A 27,529-nucleotide genomic window follows, 5' to 3' on the forward strand; every position below is an offset into this window, starting at 1 on the left:
AATAGTATATCAAGGAACAGAATTTAGGAGAAAGCAGGTGGTTAGTGGTGTGCCACAAGGCTCTATGCTTGGACCAGCACTGTTTATTTGTACACAAATGATATAGGAAATGATTTGAAGGGAAATATTCAGTTGTTTGTTGATGAGTGAAAATTGGATAATGCAATAGTTAATGAAGTCAATGTAGAGAGATTGAAGAATGATATAAATAGATTGACTATATGGGTAAAAGGTAATGGTGCCAAATGAACATGGAAAGGTATAAAGTGATGTATTTTGGGATGAAAGATTACAAGATGTATATTACATTAATGAGCTGCACTCAGGAAATTGATGAATCTAGGATATGAAGGGGGGGGGGGGGGGGTAAAGGCTGATGGATAAAAAGTTGAAGTCCAGAATACGTACTACAAAAGTGGCCAAGGTGGCTCGTAATCAAGTAAACCTATGAGCTACTGAAAAGATAGTACTAATACTGAAGTAGTATAGGCTAACAGCCTTTCAAGGTAGGATTCATGTATGCACACAAGCACTACACATGCATATATATAACTCTCTTATTTAACTTCAACCTATTAAGAAACAGAACCCTTCATGCATCTATATAACCAAATAATATTTTTAATTTAGAAAAGCACAAATATTATTATTATTATTATTATACAGGTATTTCCATGGAGTCGGACTCATCATGGGAGATCCATTTATTCACAGATTAGCCACCATTCACACAATACCCAGTATTTACTTGAATATAACTCGTCGTCACACATAGCTCGCACCCCTGATTTTACTTTACGAAAAAAGAAATTAAAAAGTTTTGCATATACCTTGCACACGAAAAAAAAAAAGTTTAAACACTTTCACGTCCAATAACTTGCTCCCCCATGATAAACAATACGCTCTCCCCAACAGTCACTATACTGCAGATGCAAGAAAAATGAGTAGTTTTATTGTATTTGTATCACTGGATAAAGTACAGAGAAATTTGCAGGCTGTGTATATTTCTCAACAAATAGTACAATGAGAGACAATTGGGATAAAACTAACTCCTACCACATTAACCCATGCTGTATAGACTCAAGCAAAACTATATGTTGCACCAGCAAATACAGTATCTAACTAAAAATTATTGCTTTTAGTTAGATGTGTGAGTTGGCCTGCCAGCTCAAATGCAAACAAGTAGCAATAAAATTCAACTGAACATGTTAAAATTTGTAAACCTGCTAAAACCAAGAAATATATAGTGAATGTTGTTATGGCAGTTTCAGATATTATGGAATTCAATTGAAGAGAATTAGCATTTCAATTCAAAAATTGTCGGCTTGTCTTTGGGTCAAGTGATCTTTTGTTAATACGACACCAATCATATGCACGTCTTTATAGCTGCTCTATCTTCTACTGGCCTACCATTGCAGTCGGTTTTGTGCTCTGTTCTCATTTCTCATTAGTCATTCATGAAGTTCATTATGTATCTCAAGTCTTGTAAATTACTGGTAATGTTATCTTTAAATAATGGGAAAGATGATGATGCTAGTTGGGTAGATGACTTTGATGATGCACACAAGGAAACCACTCTTGAGGCCAGAAGTAGAGATAGTGAATAGGAGATTCTTGGTAAGTCATACCCATTTTCAGTTTTTTCCTGAAAACTTTAGTTTCCAAAAATCCCCACATATATCTTGCACCATGATTTTTTAGCTTTAATTTTGGAAAAAAAAGTGCGAGTTACATTCGAGTAAATACGGTATATGATATCACATCATCAATGTTCTGATATGTACCATCAAGGCATGTTCGGGCTACTATGGCAACACTACCTTCATTAAGTTTACATTATTATTAATCTATCAACAATTTTCCTCCAAATTAGTCTATTACTTATCAGCACTCCAGCATTATCATATCTAACATTTAATGCCTCTAAAGCACTTCTGATTGACTCAATCCACCCAGATCTTGGTCTTCCTCTAGGTCAGAGTTCGGCGAACCAGGGTAAAAATTAAATTCTTGGGGGTAATGAGGACTCAATAGACATAAATAAAATTATATAAAAAGCGCATTCCTTGTTATGACAAAAATTTTTCTTCTGGCAACACTGCATCTGGCCAATGTAATATACGTGTTTAGGAGACGTCACGCCATGTTGAACTCCAAACAGTTTGGTTGCTAATAGACAACTGACAAATATCTGTTTAGCAAGTGGCTAAACAGATATTTGTCTATTAGACAACTAGTAAACTTGGTAGACACATGTTTACCAGTTGTCTATTACCCACCTTAACCTTATTTTTTGACACGTGTTTTTGCTTGGTTTAAGTCGATTTAAGTAGTTATTTAATTTAATTTATTTCAATAGTTCTATTTTAAGTGTAAGATTTTCATTTATTAACCATATTTTAGTTTTATATTAGTTCGATAATTTGATTAATATATTTTCTCCTTGCTCGATTAATTTTCGATGGTCAATAAAATAATTAAATTCTTGTAAATTTAAATGAACTTCAAAAAATTTAAATTCAATCACTGTCTTTTTTACCCTTCAGATGACATCAACTAGAAAAAGAATATACCAGGAAGAGTTCCTCAATTATGGGTTTACACAAATAGAAGACAAAGGAATAATGAAACCATAGTGTGTTGTCTGTTTGAAAGTACTGACTGCAGAATCTTTCAAAAAGAGTCAATTAAAGAAACACTTGGATAATTTGCACCCACATCTGTCTTCCAAACCGCAGGAATACTTCGTAAATTTGGAAATGTCTGTAAAAAGACAAAGACTGGACAGCAACTTGAGAGGTATATTCAATCAACATTCAGCAGCAAAGGCTAGCTTTGAAGTCGCCTGGTTGATTGCCTGATACAAGAAACCATATACTATTGGTATATGGTTTCTTTTGGTATATGAGGAATTGGTTAAACCAGCAGCATTGAAATAGTCAGAGATTATGTGTGGTCAGAAATAAGCCATGAAAATAAATTCAGTGCCCTTGTCTGCAAAAGTTGTGAAAGAAAGACTTTCCATTTCAGCAGAAAATGTGAGGGAACAAGTTATTTCTTCAATAAAAGAGAATAAATGCTTTGCTATTCAGCTTGATGAGACTACAGATGTCAGTAGTAATTAGCAGCTGATGGTGTATGTTCGCTACAAAGGTTTACATGCAATTGAAGAGGAAATGTTGTTTTGTTCTCCTCTCAAGTTGCGATCTCGTGGAACTCATGTCTTCAATAAAGTTAATGAATACTTTAATAATGTTAATTTAAAATGGGAAGACTGTATTGATGTGTCTGTTGGTGGAGCTCCAGCTATGTTGGGTCATGTAAGTGGTTTTTTGCGTTTGGCGAGAGAGAATAATCCAAAAATTGAAGTTAACCACTGTATGATCCACTGCCAGGCACTGCTTGTGAAACATTTGGAACCTGCACTGGAAGCCGTCATGCATGATGTTATCAAGGTTGTCAAACGACATGCACTAAACACGCGACTATTTCGTGAATTATGTAAAGATGGTGAGGCTGAATATACAGACCTACTTTATCATACGGAAGTGAGGTGGCTCTCACATGGAAATGTTCTGAACCGAGTGTGGGCTCTCAAAACTGAACTTGAAATTTTTATGGTTGATCAAAAGCATGTTCTCGCAGATAAGTTTACAAACTCCTCATGGGTTGCACATCTCGCATATTTAGCTGATATTTTTGAGTATGTGAATGCATTAAACAAAGAATTGCAAGGAAAAAACATCAACATAATTTCAGCCAGAGAAAAGATTTCAGCATTTGGATGAAAGCTTTTATATTGGAGACAGAAAGCAGAACAAAACAAGATAGTTGCCTTTTCAAAGTTAGCTTTGTTTTTGGAAGATTGTGAAAATATTAGTTTTGACAAGAATACAGTTATAAGGCATCTTACCAAACTCAAAGAGCGGTTCTCTGATTACTTTCCAGATCTTGATTCACATACTGTCAGTTGGGTTGTAGATCCCTTTAAATGTGAAATTGTTGATGTACCAGAAGAGCCTCAAGGGTTGGCAGAGGCACTTCTTGAACTTCGATCCAATAATGAAGCTCATATTGAATATGAAAACAAAACAGATCTGTCATATTTTTGGATGTCAATAGCTGCAAAGGCTTTCAAAATTGCACATGAAGAGGCAGTCAAAAAGTTGCTGCCTTTTGCAACAACCTACCTTTGCAAACAAGGATTTTCCACTCTAATGAACATGAAAACAAAGCAGAGAAATCGATTGGACCCCGGAGACAGTATCCAAATTGCTCTGACATCAAAATGCCCCAATTTTGATGTTATTGTATCAAAAATGAAACAACAGCATTTCTCCAAAACCTGAAGTGAAAAAGTTTTCAAAGAAATCCTTTTGTTTCATGATGAGGATATTAATTTATTTTATCGCATTTATTTTACACTTTTTATATTTATAATTGTATTCTCCATATAAATAGATTCAATAAACCTTTTGAATTTAAATAATCTATGATTTTCTCCCTTTCAAATCAAGGGGATAACATCGTTGTAAATAAATATATTTTGGAGTAATAGGTAAAAAAGTTCCCCAACCCCTGCTCTAGGTCTTTTTCCTGCCATCTTGGCATCAAACACCCATTTTGCTCACCTACCCTTACCCGTTCTATTTAAGAACGGGTAAGGGTAAGGTTAAATATGATTTTGCCATTGATGTCATCTGTTCCTTCTCCTAATTCTTTTCAGAACTCTCATATCTGTGGTCTCTAGTCTTTGATTAAGCACTTTATTTCTAACCCAAATTGCAGATCCATAACTTAAAACTAGTTTCAATTCTATCTTGTATACTGGCAGTTTGGATGATTTCTCTCTTATTCCATATAAATTTATTCAAATTTTTATTCAAATTTATGCAAGCACAAATATATGCAACATAAAATCATCAAGAGCTAAGTAAGTGTAAGTTTTAAGACATGCTGTTGAACATTTTTCTGATGCTTTCCATTAACATAAAAGAATTAAGAAGGCATTCAGATTAGATTAAGATTACAATGAAAATATACAAAGTCAATTTTTCTGGTGAAGCTTTCTGTTTTGAAACTGTTTCTATCCTTTGTGGGAAAGAAAAAAAAGTTGGAGTCATTTCCAGTAGTGCTTTCATTCTTTCAGATTCACAGAGACAACTGCTATCTGCTTAACAATAACAATTTCATCACTCAAAACAATTTAGCAACCAAATTCATTTTCTATATGTAATAGTCTCAGTAAATTTCGTGGAAAAAACAACTAGAACCATATTAACATTTTCAAACCACTTTTTCAAGCTTGATGGAAAAACTGATTTTCATTAAACAAAATCTTTAATATTATAGCAACAGAGTTCATGACAGTAAAACAGAACTTGACTGGATTCAACGGTTTACTAGCTGAATGAATCCTATACAGACAAACTATAATAAACTTCTCCTTTTACTATATACAACTATTTTTCCAACCACTTCCCATTCTTAGTCTTTTAATATTAGAATATTTTGCTTTTTTGCTATCCATTCTTCAACAGCTCAATATACCAGAAACTTTTTTCATCTTCTTTTAATCTACTCTACAGATAGCTGATAAACATGACACTTGTCATTCTTTTCATTTACACACATGTTCAGAAATACAAGAGAGAGCAAAGCCAGTCCAACAAGCATTGTACTGCAGAGTTATAGGCTTAAGATATCCATATGAAATGGAAATAAAGATTGTTTTCATAGTGCAGGAGGGCAAGAATATTATTTTCTTAATTATACCATGAAAAGAGCAGTAACTATTAGGTTTCTTGATTTCACAAGTTTTAAATGCTAAGTTCATTCAAATATTTTTGTAAGAAAACTACCACAATATATTTGGAATTTCATGTAAGTAAAAGTATAGTAATAAGAGTGTAGTCTGTGACTTGAAAAAAGAAAATGAAAAAAGGAATATTTTTACTGTAACATTCTGTTAATCAAAATCTTATAAAATAAATGAATATTACATTCATTTTTTTTTTCTTTTTCTCTTTTGATAGAAAAGATAGTCTATAAATTACCTGCTACAATATTATGAACGGCATATTCCACTCTTGCATCAGAAAAGAAATGGAAAGAATCCTGAATGGCTTAGACACTAATGTCTTCTGATCCTGATGGTATCCCTCCTATTGTGCTAAAAACTTGTAGTCCAGAATTAAAACCCATCTTACATTGCCTTTTCAATGCTATTCAACTGGCATTTACCCTAAGAAAATAAGTGTGTGCTGAGTTCATCAAAAAAAAAAAAAAAAAAAAAAAAGGGGGGGGGGGGCAATAAAATTCTGTAACAAGTGCCACTATCTTCAACTCTTCTTGGGCTCTCACAAAATCAAAGAGAAGATCATCGACTTTCCATTCTTTCCTGATGTAAGATTGGAATAAGCTGTTTATAATATTGTAACAGATAATTTACAGGCTATCTTTTCTATCAAAAGGGGAAAAAGAAAAAAAAATGAATGCAACTTCCTCACCAGCTAATTGGTGACTAGCAATATAGATTTCACCATCCTTAATTTATAACAAATCATCCATCCACCTTTGGATACAAGATATCAAAGGGCTTAGAGAAACTCAAGTGGTTACTCTAGATATTTCCAAGGTATTGATTATGTCTTGCACAGAAACCTGTTCACTCAAGCAGCACTGCACAGTGTCATTTGTGCCCACCACTACCAATAATTCTGATGCCCTGTTTCTTCCTTCTATGCAAGGTATCTGATATTCATTTTATTATACTACCTGTAAAGCATGTCTTGTGTACCTTATTTTTTTTATCACACCTTTAAATGATTGAGTCACTATATAAAGCAACCCTATCATCTTAAGATACCCGTTTTTTGTTTTCCTTCTTCTTTTTAGGTTTCTCCACCAATGCTAGAGTGATTTCACCTATTTTACTCCTCCGGTACATAAATGACTGCACAAACTTGGAATACTCTACATGCACCAAAAATCTCCTTGAGAATATCTGATGCTATCCAAAAGAGGACAATATCCCCTAAGAGATTCACTCCATTTGCTATCTCAGAGATGTTTGATTTCTGCCTTATGCTCATTTATAGGTATTTTCATGGACTATGTTTGCTAAACTGGCCACCATTATTTCTCCAATTTCTTATAAGACTGTAAAAACATGAAGCTATGGGTCTATTTACTATCTAACTTCTTTCTCTTTCAGTTCAACTATCTGTTGTTTAGTAAAATCTCCATTACTCTATTTTTCCCAAAACTATTCAAAGAAACACAAAGATCTGTTTCCTCGACCTCTTGGTCACTTAAGTGCATGGAGTTTTGCAACCTATCATATGTTGTACTGATAAAAAAAACAAAAATTTATAACTTTAAATATAGGAAGATATTTCGATTATAATGACATGATATAGAATTTTTTTTTTATCCCATTCTACTTTAAATTCTTATCCTCTGTCTAAGGCTGCCCAAAATAAGAATGAAATATATCACAACTAGATTCCATTAAATCTTTGGTTTCCTTTTCTGAAGCACATAACAGATGCAAACAAATTATAAAAAATGAAAAGCATGAATATCATGCCAATATCTTCAAAGTAAAAAAAAAAAAAAAAAAAAATCATGGCATGGTACTTGTGCCTTCTAGTTCCAGGATAAAACTGGTGGTTGAAACATTGGTCCTGTCCTCCTCCTCCTACTCTTTTGCATCTGGATAGTTCTAACTCACTATTATCCATAGACAAAGTTAATCTAGATTTTTAATTTTCCCTTCAACTCCTACACCAATGATCTTTATTGTACAATGAAACCTGTGGAGAATTCATGACTAAACAAGCACGCATAATAATTTTAATAAGTAAATATTTCATCCTAAGTACTGACGATGTCCTATGATACTTATGATGAAATATTTACTTATTAAAACTTATTACTGCGGTTATTACGTGTGTTTGTTTAGTCACTGATTAACAAATGTCATCTACTGAACCCCTAGAGCATTGCTTCAGAACCACAGCAAATTCTAGCTGGATTGATAAATAGGTACCTGCAGAGGCTATAACCTTTTGTTATACAGTTAGGATCAGGGTTTTTCCTAATCAGGTACAAAGCTGTTCTGTTCTGTAGAAGAAGAGTCAAAGCAGTGATGCAGCTTTATTATCATGTTCTGCAGGAAATAGGACATCAAAAAAGGTAAACAACTCTATTGGTGGTTGGCACCAATAGGAGAGTTGTTAAGAAAGATGGCAGAAGATAATTCAATGAACACTGAACATTCACAACTAGGACCTTCCTCATATCAGTAATGCACACCACCTATTTACTGTATATTATACAGGTGCTAACCTCATCCCATCTTACTTGCATACTAGGCTAAATGGCCTATCATGGCCAAGTAACTTGGCCTCTTGACAACCGAATTAATACTCCAACAGGGTGGTTAAATTTACCTGCATAGTTTATTATCACTGTCAAATGAATGTTCTACTGCCTGTTTAGCAGAGTGAAAAACCCAAGTTTCCAGGAGGGGAATATGAGATTGGCTAACTCAACTTCAGTTGAAAGGCACTAATAAAGTTTTTTTAAATCCTAGATAAGATGCAGAGAAGGAAAGATCTAGGATCCATAAAGGATGGAACCCAGATCTTTCCAACCCAAGAACATCATCAAACTGACTGAGCTATAGAGGACTCCTGTATGGGTATTATTATAAAATAAAAGTGATTTAAATGTATAATTTTAATATGTTTAACATAGTAAAATTCTTGTATCACTTGATGAAAGAGTCTTAATGTTATGCAGCACCTCAAGGAGCCCAACCCTAGCATAAATCAAGAGCCTAATATATTTACAATAAACTTTTTATCTTGCATATTATCGCTGAAATAAATTAAAACAGCTGAATGTTAGGAAATTTTTTTAAAAAGATTTTGATATGTTGATTTCACTTTTTTGAACTTTTATATTGTAAATTTTTCAAACCAAAATTTTAAACTGTAAAGAAACTTAGTTATGTAGTAGAACTTGGTTCCATGTCTATACATGTAGAGCTCAAAGCAAATGCTTGTTGACAATGCAGAAATATCACAGTATTATGAAAATAAATTAGCTATGAATTTATTATAAGTACTTTAGCATTAAACAGAATAATTTCTTTTCATTGAGAATTTGTGAAGATATATGCATTGTTTAACGATGAAGATTTTCTAACTACTGTCAACCATTTTTGTATTAAAACTGTTGATTACATGACCCAGCATTTTCCCTTTTTAGTTTTATGTGATATCATGACAGAAGGCACAAACATGCTTTTTGGTGTAGAAGAGATGGGAGAGAAAAACATTTTAAACAGGAAGACTAAGCATGAATTTGGTAATTTTGGGGATGAAACAATTTGAACTCTATAACTTAAACTTTTCGAGAGCCTCCATAACTCAGTTTTGACAATGCCCTTGGATGGAAACGTGAATTTGAATTGTCTATGTCATGAAGAGCCTTTATGCTTTTCAAATGAGTAGATTACTGGTCTCATACAGTTGTGACAAGGCTTTTACTCCATTAAAACTCCATAAATTTTTCATCCTGCAAAGCATACAAACCAGCCAGAAGAACACACCCAAATGACAACAGTCTGCCTACACCTGAATGTCATCATCATCATCAAATTCCTGCCATGTACCCTCAAGGGGTGTACAGGATATGAGAGTACTACATGAAAAAATTATATCAATACTAACTTCCTATCTACAATTTTCCTCCAAATCAGTCTGTTACTTGTCAAGACTCCAACATTATCAGATCTTATATTTCTATCGTCTAAGGCACTTTGTACCGTATCAATCCACCTATATCTTGGTCTTCCTCTGTGTCGTTTTCCTGCCAACCTGGCAGAGAACACTTGTTTTGCTAATCTTTCCTCTCCCATTCTATTTAAGTGACCATACCACCAGAGATTAGCTCTGCTAACACATTCCTGGATGCTGACAATTTCCTAATATCCTCATTTTTAATATGATATTGCCATTGATGCCATCTGTTCACACCTCTAATCTTTCTCAGGACTCTCATATCTGCAGTCTCTAGTCTTTGGTCAAGTGTTTTACTTCTGAACCAGCTCTCAGATCCATAAGTTAAAATTGGTTTGAACACTGTCTTGTATACAGCTAATTTAGTGTTCCGACTAATTTCTTTCTTATTCCATATGAATTTATTCAATTGACTTCCCACCATACCAGCTTTGCTGATTCTGTTGTCTATTTCTATATTTAATTTACCATCTTCAATAAAAATCGTCCCTAAGTAGCTGAAATGTTTTACTTGTTCCACAGGTTCTCCATTCACAACACAGTTGATATTTTCAATGATTCTACCTATTTTCATTGTCTTTGTCTTTTTATTGCTGACCTTCATACCATATCTATTACAAAGCTATTCAATTTAGTCAGAGAATCTTGCAGACTTGTAGCGGATTTATTCAGAAGTATAACATCATCTGCATAAAGCAAAGAACTGACATTAACATCTCCAATTTTGATATCATGTTTAATACCACTTTCCTTCATAATGTGATCCACATAGATAATGAATAACAGACGGGATAATGTACATCCTTGTCTCACACCAGATTTAACATTAAACCATCTTCCTGTACTTCCTTCAATTCTAACTGCCGACTTACAACTCAAATAAAGACTAAGTATTGCTTGATATAATGCCCCATTGATACCATATAACTGTAGCGTATTGAATAGCTTCTCTCTTGGCACCTTGTCATATGCCTTTTCCAAATTGACAAAACTTAAATACAGATCTTTGTTATATTCCCATGCTTTCTCGACTATTTGTCGTAAAGTGAAGATCTGATCCTGACAGCCTCTATTTGGCCTGAATCCAGCTTGTTCTTCACCAAGCTTTTCTTCCACAATTCTTCTCAACCGTTTCTCAAGTATACTTGCATAGATCTTGCCAGGAACACTCAGTAGGGAAATACCTCTGTAATTCTCACATTCAGTTTTATTTCCCTTTTTATATATGGGTACTATGAGAGCTCTACTCCAATCATCGGGAATTCGTTATTCTGTCCAGGCTTTCTGAACTATGCAGTTCAGCCACTGTAAGAATTTTATACCACCATACTTCAGCATTTCTGGTCGAATATCATCTACTCCTGCTGCCTTTCCACATTTCAAGCCTTTGATGGCTTTTTCTACTTCAAGTATGGATATGTATTCATGACTGCATGCCTGGTAAGTGTTTTTTATCACTGTGCTGTCATCACTGCTTGTTTCATTTAGCAGTTTTTCAAAGTAATTACTCCATACTTCAAGGATATCTTTTTCTCCTGTTTTCATGTCACCTTTATCATCTCTAACTCCTTTTACAGCACTCTTTCCTCCATTCCTAAGCTTCTTCAACAACCTCCAGAATATTTTGCCACCTTCTTGATATTTATTTTCTATATTCTTGCCAAAGTCCTCCCATGACTTTTGTTTAGCTAGTTTTACACAGTGTTTAGCTTGCTTACATTTGTCTCTGTATTCTGTAAGAGTAAAAGCTGACTTATTTGCCAGGAACTTTTGATATGCTTTCTTCTTTTCCTTCACTGCCTCTTTAACTTCCTGTGTCCACCAGGGAGTTCTGATTTTTTTATCCTTGCACACAACCTCACCACATGCCTCTCTGGCAGAATCAATCAATGTTTTCTTCAGAGTTTGCCACTGAATCTCCAAGGTTTGATTCCTGTTCTCAAACTCTTTCATTTTCTTTTCAATAATCTTTGTGTATTTTAGTCTACAGTTCACATGCGAGAGCTGCTCAACTTTTATTCGCTTTAAAATTTTCTTACATGTTATTCTTTTCAATATGAAATTCAATTTTATCCTGCTCAAGACTAAATAGTGATCACTTCCAATTTCAAATCCTCTGTACGCTCTGGTGTCCTGCACCAGGGAGAAATCATCACTATCAACAATAACATAGTCAATGAGACTTTTCTTATTCCTAACCTCTTCTCTCCATGTGGATTTGTGCACATTTTTATGTTGGAACATGGTGTTAGTAATAACCAGTCCATGTCCTGAGCAGAAATCTAACAGATATTTGCCATCATTATTACCTTTGCTCTTTTCTCCAAATTTTCCCAAAATATTTTGTATGTCTCACAATCATTTCCTACTCTGCTATTTAGATCCCCAACAAGGACCAACTTTTCCTTTTTCATTGTGTCAGTTGCTTTTTCTAAAGCGTCAAAAAATTCCTCCACTTCTACCTTAGGAACCTTCTGTGGGACCATAGGCACAAATAAGTCTCATTGTCCAGTTCCCCATTCTCATATTTGCCCACATTACTCTACTTGAGACTGACTGCCATTCAAGAAGATTAGCCTCGTATTTTGTGTTGAATACTATGGCTACTCCTTCTTTTCCTTGATTGTCATTGCCTGAATATAACATTTTGTATTTATTGCTCAGAAAGATCTCACCAGTTTTGGTCTTTTTTGTTTCAGTCACCCCTATTATGTCGATCTGGTACTTATCTAATTCCTCAGCTAGCTCCATTTCTTTGCCATTCAGGCTTCTTACGTTGATAGTCCCGATCTTTAACTCTGGTGATGTTGAGTTGGGGTTTGTTTTCAGATTTGTTCCAGTAGCTGACTTTTTGTTGTTCGCCCTGGTTCCCTGGCGAAAACAACAGGGGCCTTGTTTAACCGGGCGACGCCCCAGCCGGCATGAAATTTTGTCATGTTGTACCATCATTTTTTATTTTGGTTTAACCAATAAGAATACAATTTGGTTGGCTAAATCCCAAATTGCCAGCCCATCCTCGTTCGTTCAGTATCAAAGTAGATACCCAACAGGGTGCACCACGAGAAGGTGAGGATTGGACATTCGGTCAGAAGCCCTGGTCGGTTCTCCGCATTCCTTTAAAGGCTATGTGGAGGTCTCCTCTCAGTTATACAGCTTTGACCCTTAAGCACACCTGAATGTTGGAGAACTTATTTGTAGCTCTGGATATATCCCTAAGCTAACATGCATTAAACAATCAGATTGGAGTGAACCAATATAGGCAGGGTAGGTGCGGATTTAACATCCTTCAGTATAAAGATCAAGCCCCTGTGGTAATAAGCACTACTAGTTGTAGATGAACTGCATTGCCAATTATATTACTACCACTTTACTACCTGGAAGCTTGAAAATGGCTAAAAACCATTTTTGGACTCCACAGCAAAGACCCAGTTTACTTTTTACTGCTCAATTTTTTTTCCAGAATCAATACGAACAATATTTCAGAATTATGTCAGATATCATGGAAGCACTCAACATTTCTTCTTTTTGAGAGTACAGCTTTTTTTTTTTTCACATTTGATGTCCGTGGACGCCGTATGGTCACTGCCATATCTCACATGATTTTGGCAATGATGTCTTCTGCTAGAATAAGTGATAGGTTCGCAGATTCCCTTTCCACACAAAGTTTGTAGGACAATCACAAACATCCATTCCCACGGCGGGATTCAACGCAGCAGCCTCTTGGCTGGAGAGCAGACACGCTAACCATTCCACAGACCGACTGCTAGATAATATACCACACTATACCACATAGTGATGCTTCAGGAGGCTTCCAGATGTGCTTGGAGGAAGTCCAAGTAGTGATATGTCAGGGACACTGAGGAGGCAAATGAAATTCACCATGTGTATGGTATGTCTCTTGCAATTTCAATTCCGCTTAAACAACCATGAAAAATCAAAAAGATACATTACATACAGATTAAGCCTTACAGAGTCACACAAATATATATGGTCAAAGTACCAACCTCAATTATGTTCATTTCCATCACCAATTAGCAAACTTGCAAACTGCTTTTCCTAAGAGAAATTCAAATTTCAGTTTCTTCAAGTATTATTCATCAATCATCCCAATTACACATTCTGACTCTTTTGACTCTCAAACCAAAGATGGTAAAGATTTATATTTTTGTGGCTTGTAATATCTTTAATTATTAAATTAATACTGGCAAAACACTATGTAAAAAAGATAATTTAATAAATCAATGACTAGTTTTGTACAACAATATTGTGTTCTTCTTCAGAGTGAGTACAATAAAACAAACACAAAGAGGTATTAATATGTAGATTTCTATATAACAAACAAATTTTTTTAATTCATTCAACATGTGAGATGTTGAATACAAAAACAAGATATCGTGAGCATGGGTCATTGTTACAAGATATACAAGATTTCAGTAGACTGATCTAACATTTTGTCTCATAACTGTAATCTCTTATGTATGCTGATCATTTAATATCAGGCCTTGGTTTTTATTACACTGGGTCAGACATCGTATCATCTCACTAGCCTCTTTAAATTTGCGTGCATAACTATTAAATCCTATGTATAATATTTTTGTGATTTGCCAACTAGCTTGATAGTTTTCGTTGGAGCTGTGAAAAGCCAATCCAGATTTACGTGCATATTTTTTCTCCACATCCCTGATATGTTCTTTTTGATGAATTTCTTCAGAACATCAAATCTATCCAACATAACAAATACTGCAATTGCAATAGATTCTATAAACTCCTGGTCTCTTCATAGGTTGATGTGGTTGCTTAGACAATCTCAACATCGTGGAGATTTTTTGTAGAAGTCTAAAACAACTTTTAACTTAAAATCTTGGATTTTTGCTATTCTGTTTGTAACGCTCTTGATACAGGGTAAAGAAATTGTCTTTATAGTCATCTGCTTGTTGTCTGGAAGCCTGTGATAGTTCAATATAATAGTTTTGATGTGTTAACTATTTTATTGAAAAATGTCTTTAATGAAAGTTACTTCCTTGTTTCTTTTATTATCATCACTCGATAATGTAATGGCTCTCTCAAAATAGAGAGAACCATTACACTCAAATGTTCCAGTTTTGATGGGTAGTGGTTGAAACTAGCATGTATATATGGCCCCGTATTAAACATTTCTCTGTACACTTCAAATGTAAGATTACTATGAACTTCAACTGAAATGAGAACATCCAAGAAGGAAATGGATCTATTTTTTTTCTACCTCTGATGTAAATTTGATTAACCATTAAGGAAATCAGTGAAGTTTTGAAGCGATTTCAGAGCCTGGTAAAAATGATGAAAATACCTTCAACATATCTCACTTATAATTTGATTTGGTCTGAATATTTATCTATAGCTATTCTAGAACTAGAACTAACTGTTCTAACATTTCTTGCATTTCTGAATAGGAAGTTGATATAGTGAGAGAGAAAAAAAGAATAGCTGGTGATTAGAAAAGAATAGGTTCTGAAAGTTGGAAGTTTAGAGAAGAAATACAGTAGATTCTAGTAAATTGGGACAGCCATTTTTTTATGAGGAAAAATCTGGAAGAACAAAAACAAAACAAGAATATAACAAAAATCTGCTTTGTTTTTTTGGGACAGCCAGTAACCTTTACCATATGGAGTGTTAGAAATATTACGTAATCTTGCTTCAAAAATTTAGTGCTGATGATAATGACAATGCTGAAGAAACCCATTTTTCCATGCCATACTGGATGGTTCCCTGTGTTATAAACTCACTAGACTGTTTGGATCGATGAAAGGAATGAATAATGTAACAGTCAGTGTCATACTGTTCAAATATATCAGGAACTCATAAACGAAAACATTAGCCCTTGAATAAAGGGGTAGGCCTCAATGCTTTAAAGGATTAGAATGGAGAGATTACCAGTTCAGTACCATGCGAACAAAAATGCACAGATTATATCTGAATATTTTAAGAATTGGCTTAAGAAAACAAGGAGTTGCAACAGGAAATCAAGAAAAAAATTTACTGGTTCTTGACAACTGCTAAGGAGGTGAGCACAAAAGTTAATAATTTACAAGCAAAAAAAAAAGTTTATAATTGATGAGGAATAAACAACATGACCGTTCAAAACTGTTTTGCTCACTCTGATTTAAAGTACAGGTAACCCTCGTATTCTAGAAAAATACAGACTAGAAATAATGGGATTAAGAGAAACGAGATGGATAGGAACTGGAAAATAAATTTGAACGAAATAACAAAAATAGAAATTACAAAAGCAATAACTCAGATCAAAACAAGTAAAGCAGCGGGAGCAGACAACATACCAGGCGATATACTAAAAGCAAATCCAAAACTTATAACAGATATTATATCCCTTACTAAATTACTAAATGAGATATGACAGAAAGAGGAAGGCCAAGAGAAACATGGAAAAGAACAATACTGAAAGAGATAACAAACATTAATAAAAACTGGAAGCAAATAAAAGCACAAGAAAAAAACAGTCCGGTGGAAAATGGTAGTGGAAGACCTATGCTCCCAAGTGGAGTGAAGAGGATTAAGTAAGTTAAGTAACCCTCGTATAACGCAGATGTTAGGTTCCATAGAAATGCCGCGTTATATAAATCACGTTATGCGAGACTCAGATCACACAGAAAAAGTAGGGTTAAGTTCCGAAACCTTTTTTTTTAAATTATATAAATAACAATGATATATCCAACAAAAATATATTTTTATTTAATTCAGGTAATTCATGTAAGTTAAGAAAACAAACTATGAAAAAAATACATAGTATAAGCTTATAAAATTACGAATTGTACGTAAACTTCATTCTACATAATGCATAAATGTTTTAGGCAAAATAAAATAAAGTGCATACTTTAATCGTTATCACTGTCTTCAAAACAAACATTTCGTAGATGTTCTTTATTTACGAGTGACCAGACGTCATCATCACTTGAAATATGTTGGACATTATTTGTATAATTCTCATTGCATACTTCAGCTGGTTTAGTTATAAGAAGTCAGTAATAAGACCTTGCTTACCACTATGCAGCAATTTTTTTATTAAGTTCAACTAAACAAATATCCAATTGTCTCGTGAATTTTCGAAGCGCTCCATTGAGAGATCATTATCCGTAAAGTAACTTCCTAACTTTCTCCAATCCTTCTGCTAATTTCTTTAAACTGAATTCTTTAACAGATTCATCACAATCAGAATCTTCAGCAGATCTTTCCCTGCCATTTGGTTCAACATCATCTATTATTTGTACCAGTTCCTCCTCATTTTAAATCTATTTCCCCATCAATTAATTCACTAATTTCGTTTTCGACCATATCGAAAAGTCCTCGTGGCCATTATTACAAGTATAAAAATAATTTTTTTACATAAAAAAGCATTACATATCGTATGTAACTCACCAGAAAATAAATTGCTCAGCTTGAGATTAATACACTTATGATTTTTAATGTGCTTTCCTGGCAGAAAACGAAGACAACTTTCAACAATAAACACTTTATACTGTAAACAACTGACATACATGCATGCTAAAGGGTATTTCCCCTAATATAAATTCACTACTTATAAAATACATGCGCAATACAGGCAGATGCAAATTTAACGAATATAAAATTTGATTTTTAAGTTGCACTGTGAAAAATATATGAAAAGATAAGGGGTTACTATACCGTGTTATATCGAAACCACGTCGAACAAAGGTTACTACAATTTGTGAACGGCATTACAGGTATCCCTCGATTAACACAGTTAATTAATCCCTCGATGTCACCGCGTATATCAAAATCACATTAATGAAATGTAATAATCAATGGCAAAAATTACAATTCGTCCATGATCGATTACTGTATTAATAATTCGCAGGAGGCTGTGTAGGAGGAATGACGTCATCATGCTCACGCCACGAGGCTTGCATGTTTTTGTGTGGTAAATGTAACCCTACAGAGCTTGTGGCAGTAAAAATTGCAGTGTAGGTCGTGGTATATCAGAGATACATTCATTACTAGTGTGTGCTAAAATGCAATAAAACAAATTAAGGTGGTACAATAACTGATAGTACAAATTAAGTGGATACTGAATCCAACATTATTTCATAGCCGAATATAGAAACTACAAGAGTTTCGTGCCGAATATATAGAAACTAAAAGTTTTGGAGGATGCAAGCATAAACAACCTTATGGGCAACTGTTACTAAAGGTGGAGTAAGCTTCAGATCACTTTCCTTAGTATTTTCCATAATGTAAAGCACATCTCCTATAGAGGACATGTATGATAAATAAGCCTTTGGCTCTCTATTTCAGTAATACATGGTTTATTTATTTTCAGTTACAATCTAGAAAAAAAAAAACATACTATACTGACATCGGAGTTCGCATTATCTCTCAGATACAATTTATTGTCAAATATCACAAACCTTTACATAACATGTGTTAAACCAAACTGACAGTTTGGTTTAACACATGTTTAACAAGCAAAAAACAGTGCGGAATACCACTCGTAATATATGAATGCACAGCTACTCATGACCTCCTAGCTATACACTGAATTGTGTAAGAATATTTATATTAAACATTTTGCACGTATCTGTCAGATCAGCTGCAAGCTCTGCAGGGTTAAAGGCGCATTAATCAAAACTCTTGCCGCATATATCAAAGAATTGCCATAATTAATTTCTCCGCGTTAATCAAATCCTGCGTTAAGCAAAACCGCTTTAAGCAAGAGATATCTGTATATAGAAATCACGTTGTATAAGTACTGCGTTATATGAGGGTTACCTGTATTCAATTATGGATATGCCAGACAGTGAAAATGATGCCCTATTTGAGTGAGCCACATGAGAAACTATAAAGAGTTTGTATCACTTATGGTAGTCTCAAATACTATAATAAAAATGAAGATTTTGAAGAGGAAACTGCAGCAAAACATCAGAGGACTTTAGAAGAACAAGAAAGTGATGAGGATGATACATGAACAAGTGATTACCCAGGAACACTGATTATTGGATAACTCTGTTTCATGCAGGGAGGCAATGCTATACATCTGAACATTAATTGTGCTGGTTTTGTTTAATTGCAGTGAATTAAAAAAAAAAAAAAAGGCTATCCTTGATCAATTCTTACATCTTTCACTGCTTAGAACTGTATGCATGTTCAATATGTAGATGAATGAAATTATCTGTATGCAAATATGTTAGTTTAATTAAAGCCAACCATGCAATTTTCCAGTCTCTGGCTCAATGCATGTGTGTGTGGTAAACTGTGCTCACAACAGTGAAAGTCATAAGCCATAACTATTATTATAAGGGCAACTTAAATGCTTACTCCTTCAGCTACTTAAATACATGCAGTTTATAAACAGATTGTTTCATTTGTTCAGCCACTAAAATTTAAACAAATTTGCAGTTCTTTTCTGCTTTAATTTCGATAACATTTTGAGGGTTTAATGCAATAAAACGGCTCATGTAACATTTCTCATATTAATGCTGCCTTTTTTTCGTCTAGTTATAACATGTCAAATTATAAGTGCTAAATTAATTTGCTTAAATCCACATGAAAAAAATCCACCATCATTTGAGTTCAAGTGACTGCACTGTCTAGACCAAGGATCGGGAACCTTTTTGAACCAAAGAGGCATTCCGCCAAAAAAATTAATTGAAACAAAATTTTGGGAGCCGCGACTTCAATTTGATTTTTCCTGGTAGCTCAAAGTTGCAGTAAGTTCAAACTTAGGTAAATTTGTTTTTAATGCAGTACTTCCAGATATCAAATACTACTTTTATGTTTGCATATAAATTTTTTATATGTTCAATAATAAAACAACATTAAGTTTGATTAAGTTTTTAATCACAAACATGTTTAAGTAAGTATAATATTGCAAAAAAAGTCAGAATTTGTATTGCAAAAAGAATTTGTCCGAACAAAAATACAATATTATGTATTTTAATAGATATTTGATTGTTTTAATTTAAAATTCACTAATGAGACTTTTGATGTTGCATCTTCTCAGCCAATTTACTTAAATCTGGATTGTATGTCATGCACTTTAACAGTAATTCGGCTCTCAAACTTTCATCAGTCAATTTGTTCCTATACTTATTTTTAATGTAATTCATTGAAGAGAAAAATTGTTTGCAATCGTACGTTGAACCGAAAAGTGTCAAAACCCCAAAAGCAAGTCGCCTGGCATTTGAATAGTTAGTTGGGAAAGAATTCCAACATTTAAATATAATTTCCTGTGGTGTCTCCTCCATAGTTTCCACATTTTCTTCAATTTGTGCTACCATTTCCTTAAGTTTTTGTACCCATATACTTTTATTCTGAATTTCCAGAAGTTCCATTTGCAGTTCTGCAATTGATATTCCAGGAAAAGCTTCAATACCTATTAATTTTAAATTGCAATTTAACGGATGTAATATAAATTTCATCCTCTCCTGATGTTTTTTAAAATCCACAAATCTGCTTGTAAATGAATCTAAAATTACAGTAATCATTTCAGTGAATATTTTGCAATGAACTTTTTCTTGATTTAAATTCAATTTATAATTTTTTTATATTTTCAAAATACATAAATTTTTCTTCAGTAATGTCCTCGAAAAACACTCTTAGTTCCTGTTCAAAAGGTAAGGACTTCCTCTAGTAATTGTAAGGCTGTGTTTCCCTTCCCTTGCAACTTCAAATTTAGCTTATTAAAATGTTCTGTCATATCATGCAAAAAACAAAAATTTTGCATCCATTCAGGATTACTGAGAAGTTCCACATGATTTACGTTATAATTTTTAGTGGTTAAGAAAACTATTACTTCTTTTAAACACTGGAAAAATGTTTTAATGCTTTTCCTCTTGATAACCATTGTAGAGATGTTAATGCTAAATCTTTATGTTGACCACCTAGTTCCTCTAAAAGTGTGTCAAAAACCCTGTGATTCAATGCCTGAAATCGGATGAAATTAATCATTGGCACAACAACATCCATCACTCTTTTTAGTTGTGGTAAAAATCCCAAACAATTTGCAACCAAAGCTTCTTGATGCAAAATGCAATGAAATGAAATAACTCCATGTGGAATATGAATGGCGAATAATTCAACAAACCCCTTATTTTTTGCAATCATAGAAGGCACCATTGGTCGGTATGCATACTATATTATTAATATTTATATTTTTATTCTGTAAACTTGTTAGAAGTTTTCTGAAATATCTTGACCTGTAGTGTGTCCTTTAAGTGTTTGCAGATCAAGAAGTTCTTCTCAAATACTAGAAGATATGATATATTTAACCATCACACAGAATTTTGCCATATCAGAAATATCATTTGATTCATCTACCGCAATAATAAAATTGGCAGAATTCATATGCATAATTTACATATTTGAAACTTCGGCAAAAATTGTTACAATCCATTCCTTGACAGTTCTAGCCGAAAGAAGTAAATCATTCATTTTTGTACGTATGTCGTCCTTATTTTTCATATCCTTAAATAGAATTTCAGAGGCATTATATGTGCAATTTTTTAGAAATTCACCATCGGTAAAAAGTTTTCCTGCTTTCGCTATAACAAAAAAGTTGCTTCAGTAGTATTCGATGAAGATTTCGTTCAAGTTGACAAATTTCTTTGCTGAAGCAATGTTTTCTTTTGTAATTCTTCAATTGCTTTTTTTCTATTATCGCCCTCAGGATATTTTTTACTGAAGTCTAAATGCTTTCCTCGAAAATGTCATTCGACATTACATGATTTTTTATTTTGAAGTCATAGATGGCAAATTAAATATTGCAGATTTCCATTAATTTCTATAAATGCAAATTTCTCTATCCACATTTTATTGTATCCTCTGTTTCCTTCGATTACACTGGCCAACAAAAAAAAAAATTTTTTTCCCAGCTGATTATGATCTGACACTTGTTTTTTTACTAATTTGGGTGCGCTGATTTCAAATATCAAACCCATTTTTCTCTATCACGTCAGGTTTTTCCTCTATGGCATTTTCTTTTTGCTAATTTGTAAGTTTTTGATAGTTTTAAGGCGGCAGTACTATTTAGAGGATCAAAAAAAATCGATTTTTTAATATTATTTGCTAAAAGTATGTACTTTTAAAAATCTGTTCCTAACTTTTTATCACGACATTCGAAAAATTCCCGAAGATATAGCCTATTATTCAAAGCGGTGCGCAGACACTGCAACGGCATGTACTGGCGATTTGAATGCAAGAGAGGCCGATAACCGACCTAATACATTTAGGTGATGAAAAGTAGGCGATGACAACTGCCTAAAACAAATGAATGCTATATGCGTCATAGCGGACAAAGAACAATCGAAATCAGTCAATCGTTAATCGATCGTGAAAGTATGATGAGCGCTTATAATGTTTCAATAAAGTCTCTGGTTTTTTTTTGTCTTGTTAATTGCATGTTAGTCGGCAGTGAAGAAAATACATCATATCTACTACTCGAAAATGTGTCAATAGTCTAGATTCCTTCTGCTACATTTGTGGCAGCTTTACTGTTCCCAGTCAAAGGACAAATATCACTGATTTTGTTAAGAAAGTGTGCTTTGCATACTTTGACGTAAAACTTGCAGATCAGGACAATTCATGGGCTCCAAATAAAGTGTGTAAGTCATGTGTAGAAAATTTACGACGACAGTGGAGCAAGGGAAAACGGCAAAAATTAGCTTTTGGTATTCCAATGATTTGGCGTGAACCGAAAAATCACGTAGATGATTGCTATTTTTGTTTAGTTCAGACTTCTGGTTATAATAAGAAGAATAAAAAAAAATTATGTATCCAAATCTCGACTCAGCAATTCGGCCAGTTGCTCATTCCAATGAAATAGCCGTGCCAATTTATAAAGGACTTCCTTTACTTGAGAATGAGCATGATCAGGATATGCCAGATGTTCTTGAGGAGCAAGACCCGGATGTTGATTTAGACAATGAAAATTTAATTTCTAGTTCTGGACTGCAATGTTTTATTCAAGCGGAATTGAATGACTTAGTAAGAGATCTGGGCCTATCAAAGGAATCATCAGAATTGTTAGCTTCAAGATTAAATGAAAAAACTTACTGGAGCAAGATACGAAGATAACTTTTTATCGTAGCAGGGAAAGTAATCTTGTACAATATTTTAAACACGAGTGTGGGTTTGTTTACTGTAACAATGTGTCAGGTTTACTAACTGAAATGAGTGTTGTACAATATCATCCAAATGAGTGACATTTATTTATCGACAGTTCAAGCAGAGGTCTCAAGTGTCTTACTACACAATGGGAATGTATATGGCTCAATTCCTATTGGAATTGAGCCATATACATTTAGAATATAGTCCATATACATATGTCCACTTAAAGGAAACATATGAGGACATTAAAAAGGTTCTGAAGTTATTAAAATATACAGACCATAACTGGATCATCTGTGTGGATCTTAAAATGGTGAACTTTTTACTTGACTTTCAAAGAGGATATACAAAGTGTCCGTGTTTTCTATGCTTCTGGGATAGTCGAGCTAGAAACCAACAATGGAGTCAGAAACATTGGCCTCTTAGAATATCCTTAAATGTTGGAGAACAGAATGTTATAAATCAACCTTTAATCGACAGAGAAAAAATCATTTTTCCACCTCTACACACTCAAAATAGGTCTTATAAAGCAGTATGTTAAAGCTTTAGATTTACAAGGTGACTGTTTCCAATACATATGTGAAAAATTTCCACGACTTAGTTATGAAAAAATTAAAGCCGGTGTATTTGATGGACCGCAAATTAGAACTTTAATGAGAGACCCAAATTTCATCAACTCTATGAACGAAATTGAGAAAGAGGCCTGAACTTCATTTACGATGGTTGCAAATAATTTTCCTGGAAACAAAAAAGCATGTAATTACAAAGATCTAGTAAGAAACAATGCTTGAAAATTTCCAGCGCCTAGGTTGCAACATGAGCATAAAGCTTCATTTCCTATACAGTCATCTTGATAGATTTCCCGAGAATTTAGATGCTGTAAGCAATGAACAAGGCGAAAGATTTCATCAAGACTTAAAAACTATGGAAGATCGGTACCAAGGAAGATGGGATTCTCACATGATGGCCGACTACTGTTGGAGTATTCAAAGGGATTGCCAAAACAGAACACACAGCAGAAATTGCTACAAACAAAAATTTATTCCCTGAAACTCATGTGTAAGTAAAATTGTTATTTTTTTATAAATATTCTTGTAATTTTTAATGAATATTGTTAAGTAGTTATGTATCTAATTATCAGCCTCTCTCGCATTCAAAGCGCCAGTAAGTGCCGTTGCAGGTTCTTAAGCATTTATTCGTTTACAAACAAGCGAGAGCGGTGAGCGCTCCGATTCTGATCTGCGCACTGCTTTAAATAATAGGCTATATCTTTGGGAAATTTTCGAATTTCTTGATAAAAACTTAGGAACAGATTTTTAAAAGTACATGCTTTCAGAATATAATATTTAAAAAATCGATTTTTTTGATCCTCTAAATAGTACTGCCTCCTTAAAACTATCAAAAACTTACAAATTAGCAAAAAGAAAATGCCATAGAGCTAAGAAAAACCTGACGCGATAGAGAAAAATGGGTTTGATATTTGAAATCAGCGCACCCAAATTAGTAAAAAACAAGTCTCATATAAAAGTCAGCAAAAATTGTGTTGGACTGTGTTTTTTTCTTTTTTCTTGAACTCATAAAAGGAGGGTTATTATCACAAATTGACCTGTAAGTAAAACACAAATTCAACATAATAACATAATAAAAATTAATTTGTGCATAACATTACCTATCAATCTATCTATATGTTCACTGAGCATCTACAGATGCTGTATGGTCACTCCGATGCTTGGTGATGTGCCACACCAGGCCTCGCCATGTAGCCCTGTTGTTTGCTTTTCTGGCAGCCTCAACTCTCTGAAGAACAGTCGTTCCACACACGCCATCCATCCATCTCATTGATGGTCTACCCCTTCCTCTTTTTCCAGGAACTTTACCTTCTATTACTATTCTGAGAAGTCCCCGTTCCATCCTTTCTATGTATCCAAAATATTTTAACTTTCTTCTATCAATATCCTTAAGGAGCCTTAAAGTTCTACTGATCTTTTCTAACACCCATTCATTTGTATGCCTTTCAGTATATGATATCCTCAACAGCCTTCTATAACACTACATCCCAAAAGCAGATATCCGTTTCTTATCCGACTTCTTTAGGTTCCAAGTCTCACATCCATAAGTCACTGTTGGAAAAACAACTGCATCCAAAATCCTCAACTTTGTTCCCATGGAGAGAGATCCATCCTTTCAGATTTTAGACAGGTCTCTGACTGTTGTTTTAACCATTCCTAACCTTCTTCTGACGTCTTCTGAACAGCAATTCTTCACATTAATAATGGATCCCAGGTACTCAAACTTGCTGACTTCCTCAATTCTTTCTCCGTTAAAGTACACTTGTTTCTCAAGAACTTCTCTGTTTGTATTTCCTTTGAGAATCATAATCTTTGTCTTGCTAGGATTGAGTTGAAGTCCTCTGTTATTACTGATCTTGCCAACTTTGTTAAGTAAAATTCTGTAAATCACCACATGGAAGATCTAGGACTAATTCTTTGTTAAGAATTAGCCCTAGTTCTTCCATGTCATTATAAAGGGGTACTGTATTATCAGCATACCTCAGATTACTGATCAACCTACCTCCTATCCTAACTCCTGTTCTGAGCTCATCCAATGCTTCATGCATGATGTCCTCCACATATATACTAAACAAGTGAGGAGAAAGTAAACATTGTTTACTTGAAAAAAGTTATCAGTTGTTCATGTCATAAAATTTCATGCATAACACGTCACATGCATAGTATCTAGCACCACGAACAGGCCGTATCAAAAAACAATATTTAGTTCTTTGTATTAATTACGTATCTTTTATTTCAATATAAACGAGCCGCACTTTGTTCAGCCAAGAGCCGCCGGTTCCTGACCCCTGGTCTAAACAGTAGGAGCTCTAAACAAATATGCCTCTGAGACATGCTGACATCAATATCAGTTTGCCCATACAGAGCAGGCTAAAAGTAACTAATTAGAATGTATTAAGTTGGATTGGGTTCAAGTAATATCGGAGTGGAGACAACGAAGAAATTATTAAATAAAATAAGTGACAAGTATGATTTATTATATAATTGTTTTTACAGACATGCAAAAATTATTGACTATAAATTAGAAATTCTGAAAACAAAAATTTTGTTTCACACAGTTACTAGGTGTGTGCATGTACACAACTTAGAGGGAATGTTACTCAAGAGTACATATGAAGAATTTGATATTTGTTTCTATGATGTCCCTATTTTCTGCTTATCAACTAAATTTTGTAACCTGCAAAGGCTTCAGTCAATCCTCATAGAAAGCACTCCATAGACCAATCACCACAATGGTCACTCAACTCTGAATCCTCTCCACCACTACCTCATCCACAAGAAACCTAGCGATCAAATCTGTAATTGTCCATATTGCCAGCCTGGCTGGCTGAATGGTTAGCGTATCCACTCTCCAGCCAAAAGGATGCGGGTTCGAATCCCGCCATGGGAATGGATGTTTGTGATTGTCTGTGGTAGTGGTGGTGGTCGGCAGTAGATGGCATTGGTGTAGTTGTGGTCAGTTGGTGGAGACAAAGTTGTAGAGCAGGTGCCCTCCCTCGACGAGTCTATGAACTCTCTGGAGGTGTCAAATAATTATAATTATAATATTTCTGTATTGTATAGCCTCTGAACTTTAACTCCCTATCCACCATCTATGTTGTCTTTTGCATCCATTTACTAGATATTTTCTACTCACTGCTCATCACAGTTGGCATCAGTGATCCTTCCACGTTCCTATAAATCTGCTAATATATGCACAGTGTCTACACCAATTTAAAAGTTCAACTCCAAACTTACAGAAGAAATACTGAAAAATACTAAACCATCTTTCTGAATGTTTCACTTTTAATGGTATGACAAAGTATACAGGAAACAAAAATCACAATCCTAAAAATTGGCTAGCATATAATATTAAAATTTTCTAAAATTTTTTACTTACCAAAAATTGAATTATTTTCAGAATATTCCTCATAACTATTAAGCCTGACAATTGTTCCAAAATTAAAATCATCCACAAGTCCCTGAAACTTGTTGCAGAATGGTTGCCATTTCTATAAAATTTACAGAAATTAAATACATTTTGCTTTTAAATAATTTGACATGAGAACACAAAATTAATAGATCTTAATATTTGATTTCTGATTTAAACTTCTGCACTTCATATGTCTTGTATGAAATTACAGAAAAAGAATCTTTTTTTGTTTTGATTATATTCTAACCAGTAAAAGAAATTAAAACCTTCCTGGACTGAGTCTAATTCCATTTTGAGAAAATTAAAATAGTGTCATTATAGTCAACTTTCAATATAGTATACACAGTTATAACAAACACCAAATAGTCCCAACCAAAGCTCTGCAGACATAATGTTACACATGCAGGAGTTTAGCAGAAAAATTGCTATAATAATTATACACTATAATAAACTATAATATACACTATAAGTGGGGTTAGTGTAGTGGCTGCTGTGTGCTTCACAACCATATGCCTGGGGAAGGAGTGTCCTAGGTTCGATTCCCGTCGGAGACATGAGGAGCTGAAGAATCTTCTTCAGCCATAACCAAGTTAGCTAGTCTTGGGTGTGGACAGTAGGTT

General features: G+C 34.1%; 1 protein-coding gene across 1 annotated transcript in view; it reads right to left on the reverse strand.

Moving 5' to 3' along the window:
• LOC150106414 (DALR anticodon-binding domain-containing protein 3-like) overlaps positions 1 to 27,529 on the reverse strand; it is a 285,462-nt gene that overhangs the window by 189,391 nt on the left and 68,542 nt on the right. Inside the window, exon 5 of the mRNA XM_090392991.1 lies at positions 26,877 to 26,988. Within this exon, the coding sequence (XP_090249117.1) occupies positions 26,877 to 26,988 (112 nt within the window). The remainder of the gene's footprint in view (positions 1 to 26,876; positions 26,989 to 27,529) is intronic.

Source organism: Typopeltis vanoorti, chromosome 5 (assembly GCF_054136105.1).
Source record: "Typopeltis vanoorti isolate ZY-2024b chromosome 5, IOZ_Tvanoo_1.0, whole genome shotgun sequence".
NCBI lineage: Eukaryota > Metazoa > Arthropoda > Arachnida > Uropygi > Thelyphonidae > Typopeltis > Typopeltis vanoorti.